Below are 14,353 nucleotides of genomic sequence, written 5' to 3'. Positions count from 1 at the left end.
AGACCCGGACATACTGAGTCAGACCAAAGGTACATCTAGCCCAGTATCCTGTTCTCCGACAGTGGTTGATGCCAGGTGCCCCAGAGGGAATGAACAAAACAGGTAATCATCAAGTGATCCATCCCCTGTCACCCATTCCCAGCTTCAAGACTTTTGCCTTAAATTTTTTTAATTGCTAGACATCACAGGATTGGGAAAATGCAAGAGAAAAAGAGGCATGAACTATATGTCCATTCCTACATAGGAAACAGCTCAAAACTTCATAGTGTTACAAAATTTATAGGAACACATATCATGACAGTTAAGATACAAAAATGAACAGGCTATAGGAGCAGATCTCCATCCCCTACACCAGTTCTATCCTCCTCGGATTTTGCTTTCTGTTAGCCCTGTGTCCTATTGAGGTCTCAATCATGTCTGTCTCAAACAATTTGACTTGTCAGATCATCCTCATCCATTCACATATTTTAATTTCAATTGCTCCCTTGATGTCTCAGTAATGCTCTGTCCATTCCTCTCCATTAAAACAGGTTTTTTTCCCTGTTCTAAAGGAATCCTCACTCCGCCCCACTTTTTTCCAAACTTTCACCCTACTGCCCTCATCCCCTTTAAGTCAAAGCTCCTTGAGCAGGCTAGCTATTCCCAGTGTGTTGACTTTACCTTGTTAATCCCTAGTCAATGTTGCTTCTGCCTTCTCCGCAGCACAGTCCTCTTTCTTCCCAAGTCTAAGGGACCCTTCTCTATACTTTCCCTCTGTTTCTCTCATAGCATCATGAGAAGCTGCCTGCAGTGACTCCAGAGCATGAGTACCAACTTCAGGGCAGACTTAAGAAGCAGGACACAAAACTCAAATTGGTTTTGAGTTCTATACTTAGATTTCACCAACCTTCAAATCTAAACTCCTGAGGCAGTACCACAGCCTTCGCATGGAGCCACAGACAGACCAATCTGCCTTGCCACAGAGGTAAGGTTACCTTTGTGAGAAACAGTCCCTTACACTAAGCGTCACAACAATATTCAGGTTTCAGAGTAGCAGCCGTGTTAGTCTGTATTCGCAAAAAGAAAAGGAGGACTTGTGGCACCTTAGAGACTAACCAATTGATTTGAGCATGAGCTTTCATGAGCTACAGCTCACTTCATCGGGTGCAGCACACAGATCATGAAAAAATGGGTGTTTATCACTTCAAAAGGTTTTCTCTCCCCCCCACCCACCCACCCCACTCTCCTGCTGGTAATAGCTTATCTAAAGTGATCACTCTCCTTACAACCATCATACACATTGTAAGGAGAGTGATCACTTTAGATAAGCTATCTCCTGCTGGTAATAGCTTATCTAAAGTGATCACTCTCCTTACAATGTGTATGATGGTTGTAAGGAGAGTGATCACTTTAGATAAGCTATTACCAGCAGGAGAGTGGGGTGGGGGGGGAGAGAAAATCTTTTGAAGTGATAAACACCCATTTTTTCATGATCTGTGTGTATAAAAACATTCTCGCTGCATTTTCCACTTCGATGCACCCGATGAAGTGAGCTGTAGCTCACGAAAGCTTATGCTCAAATAAATTGGTTAGTCTCTAAGGTGTAACAATATTCAGGTTACTCCCAGTCCTGAAGGACCAGTCACTTACCCCAAGTCAATTGCACCTTCGATCTTACACCAAAACTACATTTGTAGCCAATTCTATAATAAACTATATTAAAAGAGTTATTAAATAGGAAAAGAACATAAGAACGTCTATCCTGGGTCAGACCAAAGGTCCATCCAGAGAGTTATTTACAAGGTTAAAGCAGGTAAACATACACACACTAATGAGTTACAATCTTAAGGTTCAAAAAGTAATACAAGTTTCTATAACAAGCAAGCTCTTGGGGATTTCTTGCATATGCCTAGTAACTTTGCCCACTAGAGTCCAAACAGCATTGAAAGCCAGTTCCTTCTTGTTAGGGGGTTTTTATTCCCCTTCTCCCTTGTGCTTGGAGCTGTAAACTCAATTGATGGGAGGAATCCATTTGCATGACTCATCTTTGGGGGAGCAGTGGGAGTGCAGAGCAACAAAGTCTTTTATACTGTTTAACATTCCACCATAGTCTGTCTGGTGCCAATGGGTCTTTCCTGTTGGGCAGGATGTAATACCTTCTGTTGCAGAGGGACTTTTCACACTAATCAATGTCTCTCTCTCCTGTCACAGAGGCTCACATAGTCACAGAGGCTCACCAGACAACCATTCAAATATTACCTTACAGCAGGGTGGATTTGATTTAAATCAGGATTTAAATCACTATTCAGGAAGACTCAATTTAATCATGGATTTCTACATAAAAGTGCATTCTTGGTGGTTGTTATAACCTTATTACATATTCTTCACAACTCAGAGACAGATGTAGGCTCCATTTTTAGAAGGTACACACTATACATTTTTAAGTGATTTATTTTGAAAACTTTTCAGATTAGTTTTACAGCTATATCAGAAAATGAATGATTGTTTGGTTATTTCATTTACCAAAGGTAATTGAAGCAGATATTTATGAAGTCATATCCCTAATCATTTTTTGTTACCTTTCTCTGTACTTTTTTCCAACTCTAATATACTTTTTTGAGATGGGGCAACCATCCAATATTAAAAAGTTAAAATAAACTCCATTTTTACTGCTTGATCATGTCACATTCCCTCCTGTCTCCCTGTCTCTTTCCACAGGAATTCCAGGTTTCTAGTCCCAACTGAAGGTTCTGCACAGCTCTCCCCTGGCCCCAGCCTTTTCTTCTTGCTCACTTTGTCACCTTCTCATGCTGCTGCCTACCTTGGAATGACATTCCTCTTCCGGTGGACCAGGCGCCTCATCCTTCTAATTCAAACTCACTTCTATATTCACTTCTTCCACATTATCCTCCACTGTTAACTTTGTCCTACCTAGGCTTGCCATCTTTCTAATTGCAGATAACCGGACCCCCCAGGCTCCACCAGCATTGCATGCTCTTCTCCCACCCCCCCACCCCCCCCGTCACTTGCTGGATCCTCTCAAGGAGCCTGCCTGCAGGTAGGAGGAGGCCCTGACTCAGCAGGGGCTGGCGTGGGTTAATGACCCTGTCCTCAGTAACCGGACTTTTGGTTTGGGTGCCATTTAGGGTTGCCAGGTCGCCTTTTTGACTAGACTTTTTGGTCAAAAACCAGGCATCTGGCAACTCAAAATGACACCCGGACACAGAAGCCAAAAAATTGACCACCTGGGTAAAACCCAGACAGTTGACAACCCGACTATTACCCCTAGGATTTAGATGAATGCTTATGGGGAATAAGTTATAATATTGTTTTACCAACAGGCAAACACTAAACAAAAGATTTGAGACAGTGCTAATTACAACCATCATGATCCTGCATACAGGCAAGCCTACTACAGTGTTTCCATTTGAGAAATTCATGCTCAGGATATTTTCAAGAGAAAGTGGGTGAGTTAATATCTTTTATTGGGCCAAGTTCTGTTGGAGAGAGAGACAAGCTTAGACAGAGCTCTTCTTCAGGTCTGGGAAATGTACTCAGTTTCATAGCTAAATGCAAGATGGAACGGATTGTTTAGCATAAGTAGTTAACACATATTTCAAAGAGGACCATTCAAGGTGAAGTGGCCAGTTAACACCCCTCCAGTCATTGGGGGGGAAGTTGTGATGGTGGAGGCTGCAGGGGATAGTGGGTTATAGACTGTTGTAATAAGCCATAAAAGCAATAAAAATAAGATATTACCTCACCCACCTTGTCTCTCTAATATCCTGGGACCAACAAAGCGACAACAATACTGCATAGAAGATATTTTCAATCATTTGTTTGTTCACTAGTTACATCTGTAGTTCAGCATTGGTCTATCTCAAGAAGGTAGGGTCTCTTAGAACATAAATAGCAATTTAGGTAAGGCAGCTCCAACCATTCATCGTAAGAAGTCAGACAACTAGAAGGCAAAGTTCTTAGCCAGGCTGGACTGTGGTTCCAATAAAAGGACTTGACCTCCAGTCTGAGTCTGCAGGACTAGGACTAGAAAAGAGAAAGTAACATTTACATTCTGAGCAAATTAGATCTAGAACTTATGGAGACAATATTAAGGGAACTCAAGGCTGCCATTTTTGCAGAGTTACTTTTCAGAGCAGAGGTACACTTTAAGGTACCACAAGTATGATCTATTTCAGAACAGCATCAGTTTCCGAACCCCTTGAAATCTTTCATTAAATGTTGCTAGTGTCCATATTGCATATTTGCTTCTCTAATGATCTCAGCTAGAATATCTGAGCTCCTCCTTTTGAGCAGAATTGTCGTTCAGCACAACGCTAGTAGAATAACTCCTGATAAGGCATGTGGTGGAAGTACAGCTTTACGATTCATTATGGTGAGAGTTTAGTCCAAACTGAATTCTGCAAGGGGCATACTGTGAAACTGAAAACGCGTACAGTAACTCCTCACTTTAACGTCGTCACGTCACTGATCAATTAGAGAACATGCTCGTTTAAAGTTGCGCAATGCTCCCTTGTAACGTCGTTTGGCAGCTGCCTTCTTTGTCCACTGCTTGCAGAAAAAGCAGCCCGTTGGTGCTAGCTGGTAGGGGCTTGGAACCAGGGTGGACCAGCAGCCCCCCACAGTCCCCCTGAGTTCCCTGTCTGGCAACTGCCCAGCAGGCTATCAATTGCCAGGCAGTTCAGCTCCCCCCACTGCCATGTGCTGCTCCTGCCCTCTGCCTTGGAGCTGCTCCCCAGAGACTCTTGCTTGCTGTACAGGGGGTGAGGGGGAATGTTGGATCATATTAAAGAAGTTCTGTATTAAAATCACAAATGAGTTTGATTCCCCATAGTTTAAATTCCAGGGTATTACTAATTAAGAGATCTCTTGATTTTTGGTACTGTTTCTCTCCCTCTCTGTGTGAAACTTGCAAGCTGCTAATTGTGTTAGTACAATAATTTTATTAAGATAATGTTGAAATAAAAAGAAAACGGTACAGAGTTCAAGCATAGAAGTTTCTGGTTATCAGGGAATAAGGTACAGATTATCAAGGGGTGTGAAATTCGGTTTAGGAGCTGGTGGCGTAAGGAATACATAATCTGCAATCTCCCCGATTGGGGGAGAAAGTTTAACCGGTCAAAGTACAGACATTGAGATATGGGGGTATGTTGTCCATATAATGGCTATGTTCAGGTGTGGAGTATAATGAGTGGATACGATGATGGGGATGGATCTACCCACATTTAGTGGGATTTAATGTTCAATGAGTTTATGGTTCCAGTTCATATGGTCCAGTGGAAAAAGCCTCTCAGTCCCTTTCCCATAGTGGATGCACTATGTCGTACCGGCTCACACCTCCTGGTACTGTCGGTGATGTGTTCAATGTAGATGTCCCTGGACCATCGGATGGTGTCAGAGACCATGAGGCGCCGCATGAGCCGTGCGTAGCGACGACCAATCCCACAGGTCCGCAGCACATGCTCGTTGTAGGCGTCCCAAGCGCCCAGGGCTCCAACGATCAGAGCATCCATCTGCACCTAGTAGCCCTTCACTCTCAGGGTGTCGGCCAGGGGGCATATTTTTCCAGCTTATGAGCCCAGGCTTCTCAGAAGGCCGGGGTCCTGTTCTCGAAGGATACCATGATGTCGACGAGGATGATCTTTTTCTGGGCCTCATCGGTGATTACCACATCGGGTCAGTACCGGGGATGGCGCAGTTCACGGTGACCTCCCCCAGGCGCAGTGCGATGGCTTTCACTAGGCGGTTCTGGATGGCGTTGTGGTGCAGCTGCCAGGCTCTGGAGTGGGGCTTGCAGCTGCACAGGACGTGGGGCAGGGTCTCAGAGTAGCTACACTTCCTGCAATGCTTGTCTCGGTTCCCGTGGCGGACGGCTCCGTTGAGCGGGACACAGTTGAGCCGAGCACGGAGGATGAACTGCCAGTCGGTGAAACGGGTGAAGCCACTCCCAGCGAGGAAGTGGTTGCTGGCATCCCACTTGCTGGTCAGTTCGAAGGCTTTACCCTGGTCCGGTTTATGCTTCAGGGCTTCCATGTACAGCGAGTGCATGACTGCCTTCAGGGTCCTCTCCAGCATGCCCCTGGAGCTCGGGGTGACAATGGTGTTGTCCTCAGACCTGATCTGCGGCACCAGGACTCCCAGCTCCTGGCGCTCCTCGCACCACTCCCAGCGGCAGCCGATGCACTTCCCCAGGCGACGCGAGGCATTGCAAGCGCGGGACCACAGTGAAGCGATGTCACGCCCGTCCCGTCCGAATTCGCCATCCAGGGAACCGCTCAGGAAGCTGGCGGTGTCTTGGTTGGAGGGGGCTCTGCCGATCCGCTTCTTTGTTGCGTCATGGAGGGCATTTGCTGCGATGTTCCTTACTATGGCGTCGGGACACGTCAGCAGCGGAAGGCGTGGTTGATCACCACAATGTCACACAGGTCACCCATGCGGGGGACATTGGCACCGCCATGCCTGTGGGCAATATAGACCAGCTCGTTGCTGGCTCTCTGGGGAAGGAACAGCCACGTCTTCACCAGCTGCCGGACGATCTTGTCTGCCTTGTTGAGGGGTACCTTCACCATAGCGGATCCCCTTAGGACGAACGAGATGCGGGGCAGAGTCTGTTCTCAAAGCAATTCTTTGTAACAACACCTACTCACACAGAGAGAGACTCAAAGCAATACTCTGTAACAACAGAAACAGCACCCAGAGACTCCCCGCCCTTTTGTTGTATTCATCTCGCTTTGTTAACAACTGTGATTAAAATAGAGATAGAGGATGTATGTGGATGGATGCTTGGTGTGGATAATAACTGAATGATCAGGGAGGTGCCAGCCTAAGAATCCAGTGTCCATCGGCTGAAGAAGGTGTCAAGTGGAAATAACCAGAGGACCCCCGGAGGGCAGACTGGAATCCACCCAACAGCCTCAAGAATGGGAGAACCAAAGAACAAGATAACATCTGGCAGCACGGAGCCATCAGGAATGTGCTATCTGTTGATTCAGCAACAGCATGATGAAGCAATTCCCACAGACTGGCATAGGAAGAAATTCCTATAAAAATGGACTCTAGAAAGTGAGAACTTTGGGGTCTGATTCTGCAAACCACACACCTGTTTGTGTGTGTGTATATGAATGAATGTGTGAATAAATATAAAATTGAATGGAATGTTATAGCTATAACTAACTGCTTACTATGATTCTTTCTGTATTCACAATAAATGTGGCATTTTGCCTTTTCCCCTTTAATAAGATCCTGCTGGTTTTTATTGTATTGGTATAACAGGAAGAGGGGTGCTGATGTCAGCATGTCCCCCCCCCGTACCCCATCTCCACAGATGGGGGGGTAGAGGGGGGATAGGACAGGGCTCAGGATGGAGGGAGCTTGCTGGCAGCACATGCTGCCTCAACTTGCTGATCTACTTAAAAAGGCAATGTACTTAAAGCAGGATCAGCATTCTTAAAGGGGCAATGTGTAAAGGGGCAATGCACCTCTCTCTCTCTCTCACACACACACACACGCAGTCCCCGCTCTGGCACTTTGGAAAATGGAGGGAGTTGTGCGCTCCAGTGGGATAGTATGGGTTCATCATCACATTCAGTTTCCACAGGGAATGTCTGCATGCACTGCCATGCTGTGTCTCCTCCCTCCATTCATGCTGCCTTGTAGAGTGTGAGGCTACATTCACAACAATGTGTTAACCCTTGAGAGCTCAGCCGAGTGCTAGTTCATCATTTGGCAATAAGGCATTCCCTGGGAAATATCCCACCCTCTGACTCCACCACCTCAATCAAGCTTCACAATCATCATTGCTGTGTATAGTATTAAATTGTTTGTTTAAAACTTATACTGTGTGTATATGCGCGCGGGTGTGTGTATAGTCTTTTGTCTGGCAAAATTTTTTTTCCTGGAACCTAACCCCCCCCATTTACATTAATTCTTATGGGGAAATTGGATTTGCTTAACATCGTTTTGCTTAAAGTAGCATTTTTCAGGAACATAACTATAACGTTAAGCAAGGAGTTATTGTACCATTTTTCTACTAAGTTTTAACACAAGGCTAAAGTGTCACAGCAAATTAAACAGCATTCAACCTCTAGACCATAATTTCACAAAATATATTTCCTAAAATAGGCGTACATTGTATGTCAAAGTTTGGGAGGCTTTCTGCAGCAGTCTAAGTTTTCAGAGATGTTTCTCTAGATGTCTGAAACTGTTTCTTTCTTTATGGACCTTGGCCAGTGCAGAAATGTTATGGTGGAGCTCTGTCTTGCCAGGCCCCTTCCATCTCCAGTAATGCATCTTCATAAGTGGGTGTGGGCACTCACAGGCACAGGGCCCAGCTACACTGCACATGTGCCAGCCGGGAGTTCCCCTCCAATAGGAATTTTTTGCTGAGAATGTGCAGCTTGGTTACAGTCCCTCTGTACCATCCACTTTGTGAATTCGGCCCAATATCTTTTCCATGTGTACCCAAAAATCAGAACTTAAGTTGTATTTAAAATTCAAAAAGTGATCCCTCCAAGAAAGCAGGCTCACTTCCCTTGCTCATCCAGCATTAGACATTTCTAAACCTAAACTAAGGGTATGTCTACACTTGCCGGTAGATCGACACTGCTGCAATCGATGTAGTGTAGTGTCGATTTAGCGAGTCTGGTAAAGACACACTAAATCGATGGGAGAGCACTCTCCCATCAATTTGTGTACTCCACCTCCTGGAGAAGACGTTCTCCCGTCGACACAGTGCAGTGTAGCAATCACGCACGGTAAGTAGATCTGACTATGTCAACTTCAGTTACTGAAGTTGGGTAAGTTAGATCAATTTACCGTGGTAGTGTAGACCAGCCCTAAGAATTGCTATTGTAGAAAGCAGATTGACAACAACAACAAAAGTGCACACAGATAATTCTAAGTAACAGATTTAATTTGCCTAATTTCTTGGTGGCAGAGAAAAGACTATATCTCCCCCTGTCTTCCAGTGTATCAGCACCAAAACTAAAAAACTTTCAGGAGTGGGGGGAAAAGAAGACGGGTGAACAGGGGGAACAACCGTGTAATGAGGATTCCAAACAAAGCTTTTAAACCTAATTGCTAGCAATAATTTATATTTCTTTACTGAAAAGAATGATACAGACATTTACATGTCCATCAACACACCAAACTTCAGGAGTCATTTTTCCTGGTAATTGCACAAAAATCTGTCAAAAATCAGGCGGTCTAGAAGGATCACATTTACTATAAAAGTTATTATGAAACTATGACAAAGTATTAAACTTTGAATTATATAACATGCTGGTAGGATACTGTAAATTCTTCAGGAAGTAAATAGACATCACTGCAGATAGAGCTTTACAAACAGAACACATAGTTTTGCCAGCCCACTAAAGCTTACACATCAGTTCTACAACTTAATGAGAGTGAAATAGGTGTTTGCCAGGTATGGGGTGGGGGTAATTAACAAAGCTACATAAAAGGAATTAAAGTAAGTCTGTTATCCTACTCAAACTGAGAGAGTTTAGAGAGAATCCCTGAGACTAGTCATCCTCCCTGAACAGCCAACCAAGTCTCCACCGGTGAAAAAGAAAATATCACCAAGCGTTTGACATAGAAAATAAAGGGTAGTGGGGGGAGCGAGGGTGGCAGATGGAATGGAAAAAAAAAATGTTTTTCAAAAACCACAGCACATTTGCAATGAAGTCTAGATACAAAACTTCTAAAGGTCAATGTATACATAACCTAATTTAAAATAAAGGTAGTTATGAACTGCCTAACAAAGTACTCCCCCTTAATTTTCGTGAAAGTACGTAGGTGTCCTTTGAATGGCAGAGTCTCTACATTTAGGTGACTTACTTATTCAGTGTTAACAAACAGCATCTGAAGAAAAATAGGCTAGGGATCTGCTGTGTGCATTAGCCATCAAAAGTTCTACAAGAATTAGATTTGATCTGGTGAAACTTGAGGGGTTAAGGACTGCCATAAAAAGAAAAAGTTGTGTCCAACAACATTACAGGACAATATTAACTGAATTTAAACAAAACCTGAAGTGCTTCCAATCAAGTTTACCAAGCCACATCATCTTCCTCAAAACGTTGCCTTTTTACAGTTAAAAAAAAAAAGTTAGCTTGTCTAACTATCAGAACAAGTGTGAAAGAGAAATACCACCCCAAATTTTTTCTTTAAGTCATGCTCTGAACGTGTAGTTTCTGGATCATTGTAATTTTATTTATTTATTTATTTGTGTTTCTCCCCACCCCCAATTACATACCAATATTTTGACTGAGTAGAAGAAACAAAAACATACCTTGTCCTCTGGTTCAAGCCTACTGAAGACTGAGAGAAAGGATGGTCTACTGGTTAAAGCATTGGACTGCGACTCACACCTTTAAGTGACTGCCGGTGAGATCTTGGGCAAGTCATGAGCAGTGTGCAGTCATGGTATGCTGTTGATCTGCATAGGGACTCTTTACGATGACCAGAATAAATTTTTTTTTTAGCAAGCCAAATCAACTGCAGATATATATATAAAATCGCTTATGGTCATGTCTTTCACTGTGCCTGTGATTGGCAGATCAGTGGCAACAAGCTATAGCGAAATCTGCCTACATACTTTTATAATGGATCCGGCTTACTGGCAGTCAGTCCTTAGAGAACAAACTTGAAAGACTTCCTGTTTGTTGCTGAGAATACTGGATTGATGCTATTAAATATGATATTACTGCTATTAATATGTAACTGTGCTCTTGTTGCTAGTAAGTATTATCACTGAAAGTTCCTCAGTTACTAAAGAACTGCTTCAGATAAATCTCTCATTGGCATATCATTCTTTGAGATAGTAGAGATTTTTTTAAAAAAAGTGAGATATCTTGACCCACATTGCTCAAATTAAAAAGCAAACATAAATAAGAATGATTAATTTGATTCCCAAAGTCTATTGTATTAATTATTATAGAAGTAGCAATATTAGATTGTTAGTCTATTATCTCGGTTATCTCTTTACAAGAACTTTTAGTATTTTGAGAACTTTTGGAAGAAAACTAGAACTTTCATGCATGTACAGCAGTTCAGACTTTTGCTCCTCCTCTTTAGCTCAAATTAATTTTGTATGTACCAGGCAACATATAGTCCAGCCAGGCCAAAGGGAGCTAGATTATCACTGTCCAACATATCCTGGTTGTGTCAAAATAAAAGTACCAACACTGTCTTTAAAAACAAAACCCTGATCTACACTATGGATATTTCTTGCCTAAAAAAACAAGACAAAAAACACATCTCAAATTGGTTAGAGGGGCAATATAGAAAAAGCTTCAACAGTCAGAACCATTTTTATAACAAATTTTGTTAAAGTTTTTTCAGGAACTTTAACTGAAATAGTTAAAAGAGCAGCTCTTGCCTATACCATAGCTCCAACCAATTTTAAAACTGGACTGAATTTTGGGGAAGATTATGCTAGTGCAGTACAGACATGGCCTCATGAGACTGGTTTTGTGAATGCACCCATGTGCAAAAATTTGGATACAAAAATTGAGATTCTGTGATCTGCCTCTCGTTTCTCCACAGTGTGTTTGAATTCAAATACATTTGACCTGTAAACACAGACACATATTCTTGTCAAGGTTTGGAGACATTTTTATACTAGTTGAGCAGAGACGCGTCATAGCAAATTAGAAACATCACTCAAATGTATCAATTGCTGTGTAGTTTAAGTATAAAAGTATAGTGTCTCAGCAAAAACACAGAATACCATAGTCTGAGTCAGATTAAGCAGTCTCTCTCAGAGCTTTTATAAATTTCACTTAATGAAAATAAAGTTTCCTCTTACTCTAACACACAAGCCGATTTCCTCTAGAGAAATAGATTTTCCATCAGGTCAAGATTACAAGGTTGTCAAATTGAGTGGTTTCAGTTTAATCACGAGAGTAGATTTTTTCCCACAGTAATTCTGTGTTACTGTGTGATTATCCCAACACGGGAATAGTTGACAGAACTGCTGGAAAGGAGAGGGCAACTTGCATCAGTGTTATTAGTTCATCACTTTCACATCTAAAGACTTTAACCCAGAAGCGTAAGATATAATGGCCATGAACAGTAGGCAATGGAAATTAAACCTAACCCCTCCTTCAAGGAAACCATGATTTGACAATTGAGCCATGAACTGAACTGTTTCTATAGGAAAACAAAAAGACACAGCTGGACTGGAAATGCCTCCAAAAGTTGAAAGAAAAGGAGTAAGGTGCCACAAGAACTCTTTTCTTTTTACGGAAACAGACCAACACCGCTGCTACTCCAAAAGTTGACTGAAGGAAAGTCACTGGAAATGTTTCTAGAACTGCTTGGAGAATCTGGACTTTAATGGGAGGATTGCAAAGAACAATTGTGTATCAGTTCAGATTTTCTCATGAATAAATTGTTCTTAATGGACTTTCTGCATGAGAATAGCAAATGTCCCTATCACTCCTTTCAGCACTCACATAGTTTGTTCATATTTAAGTAAAAACAAAAACCCCAATGTAAGCAGCGACAACAAGCATGTTTCCATCAGTCCATTCCCCACTAGACAGCACCTGTGCAGCCGGCTCCTGAACTCCCGCCCTTTCCTGCTATCAATTAGGCTCAACTCCTGTAAGAAAAAAGGAGGCAAGCTCTGACCGGGGCCGCCCCAAGATCTCCGAGGAGCCCGCAGCCTTGTTCCAACTTGCAATTGCAGCGCCAGCCCCCGGGGACCACCCGCCCTGGCCTTCCGCTGACTTGCCGGGCCCCGCAATGATTTCAAAGGCAATTTCTCCTCTACCGGAGACAGCCCCCAACTGGAAGCAGAGCCCAGCGTGGCTCCAAAGCGCGTCTCTCTCGCCAACACAAGCGCTGACCTCCCCCACCGCGTCTCGCTGAAGCCCCGGCCAGCGTCCAACACGCGCGAGTGGCCCCCCGCAGCTAGCCACCCCCCCCCACCGGGCCCCCCAGGCCAGCCCCCCGCTAGGCTCTGCCCGCACATAAGCCGCACTCCCCTTCCCCGGCGCCTGCTGCCGGCCCCCCGCCGCCGCCGCCTCCTCTCCTTGCGCCCAGCGCCCCCCGCCGCCGCCTCCTCCCGCCCAGGCGGGGTCCCCGCTGCTGCCGCCCCAGTCCCACCTGCCGGAGACACACCGCGCAGGCCGGGGGAGTCATGCCCGCCGCCGCCCGCCTCAGGGCAGCCGCCCCCGCTGCGGAGCCGTGGCCGGAGCCTGGGGCGGCCGGGCCAACTTCGGGGCAAGGCTGGTTAGTTTGCCTTGAGGCAGCAGCTGCCTTTGCAGCTATGGAAACCGTTTCAAGTGCTCTCCCCGGCCCGGGCCGGAGCGTCTCCCGGGTCCTAAAGCTGACGGCGGGCGGGGGGCGAGTCCCGCTCCCGGCAAGGAGCCGGTCCTGGGTGCGCGGCGCTGCGCATGTGGCCGGAGAGCAGTCGGCAGAGCAGGCGGGGGCGCGCCCAGGCCCAGGGTTCTCGTGTAGAAGAAGCCAGTCGGGCCGCTGGCCAGCCGTGCCGGTATGTTAAGGGCAGGGCAACATGCCCTCTGCTAATTGGCCCTGGAGCCAGCTTCTGAGTGGAGCACATGGACCTGCACTGCACTCCTAAGGGTGCTGGACTGGTGGCTGAGCAAAATCCCATCCTGCTGCCGCAGCTACAGAGGGGGTGACCACTAGCACGTGTGAAAAACCAGGACAGGGGCTGGGGGATAATCGGTGACAGTAGAAGACAAAGCCCTGAATACTGGGACTTCCCTATAAAATCAGGGTATCTGGACACCCTAGCTATAAAGGCCTTTAGCTTGTACAGGTTTCAGAGTAGCAGCGGTGTTTGGGTATGTCTACACTACGAAATTAGGTCAATTTGATAGAATTCGGTTTTTTAGAAATCGGTTTTATATATTCGAGTGTGTGTGTCCCCACAGAAAATGCTCTAAGTGCATTAAGTGCATTAACTCAGTGGAGCGCTTCCACTGTACCGAAGCTAGCGTCGACTTCTGGAGTGTTGCACTGTGGATAGCTATCCCACAGTTCCCGCAGTCTCCGCTGCCCATTGGAATTCTGGGTTGAGATCCCAATGCCTGATGGGGCTAAAACATTGTCGCGGGTGGTTCTGGGTACATATCGTCAGCCCCCCGTTCCCTCCCTCCCCCCGTGAAAGCAAGGGCAGACAATCATTTCGCGCCTTTTTTCCTGAGTTACCTGTGCAGACGCCATACCATGGCAAGCATGGAGCCCGCTCAGGTAACCGTCACCCTATGTCTCCTGGGTGCTGGCAGACGCGGTACGGCATTGCTACACAGTAGCAGCAACCCCTTGCCTTGTGGCAGCAGACGGTACAGTACGACTGGTAGCCGTCATCGTCATGTTTGAGGTG

At 45.2% G+C, this 14,353-nt stretch overlaps 1 protein-coding gene across 1 annotated transcript in view; it reads right to left on the bottom strand.

The window, feature by feature from the left end:
• LOC125631914 (palmitoyltransferase ZDHHC11) overlaps window positions 1-13,260 on the bottom strand; it is a 91,707-nt gene extending 78,447 nt beyond the window's left edge. Inside the window, exon 1 of the mRNA XM_048839384.2 lies at window positions 13,108-13,260. Within this exon, the coding sequence (XP_048695341.1) occupies window positions 13,108-13,143 (36 nt within the window). The 5' untranslated portion in view covers window positions 13,144-13,260. The remainder of the gene's footprint in view (window positions 1-13,107) is intronic.
• Window positions 13,261-14,353: the final 1,093 nt, after the last annotated feature.

The sequence above is a fragment of the Caretta caretta genome, chromosome 2, assembly GCF_965140235.1.
Source record: "Caretta caretta isolate rCarCar2 chromosome 2, rCarCar1.hap1, whole genome shotgun sequence".
NCBI lineage: Eukaryota > Metazoa > Chordata > Testudines > Cheloniidae > Caretta > Caretta caretta.
This window is presented reverse-complemented; position numbering and strand designations above follow the sequence as displayed.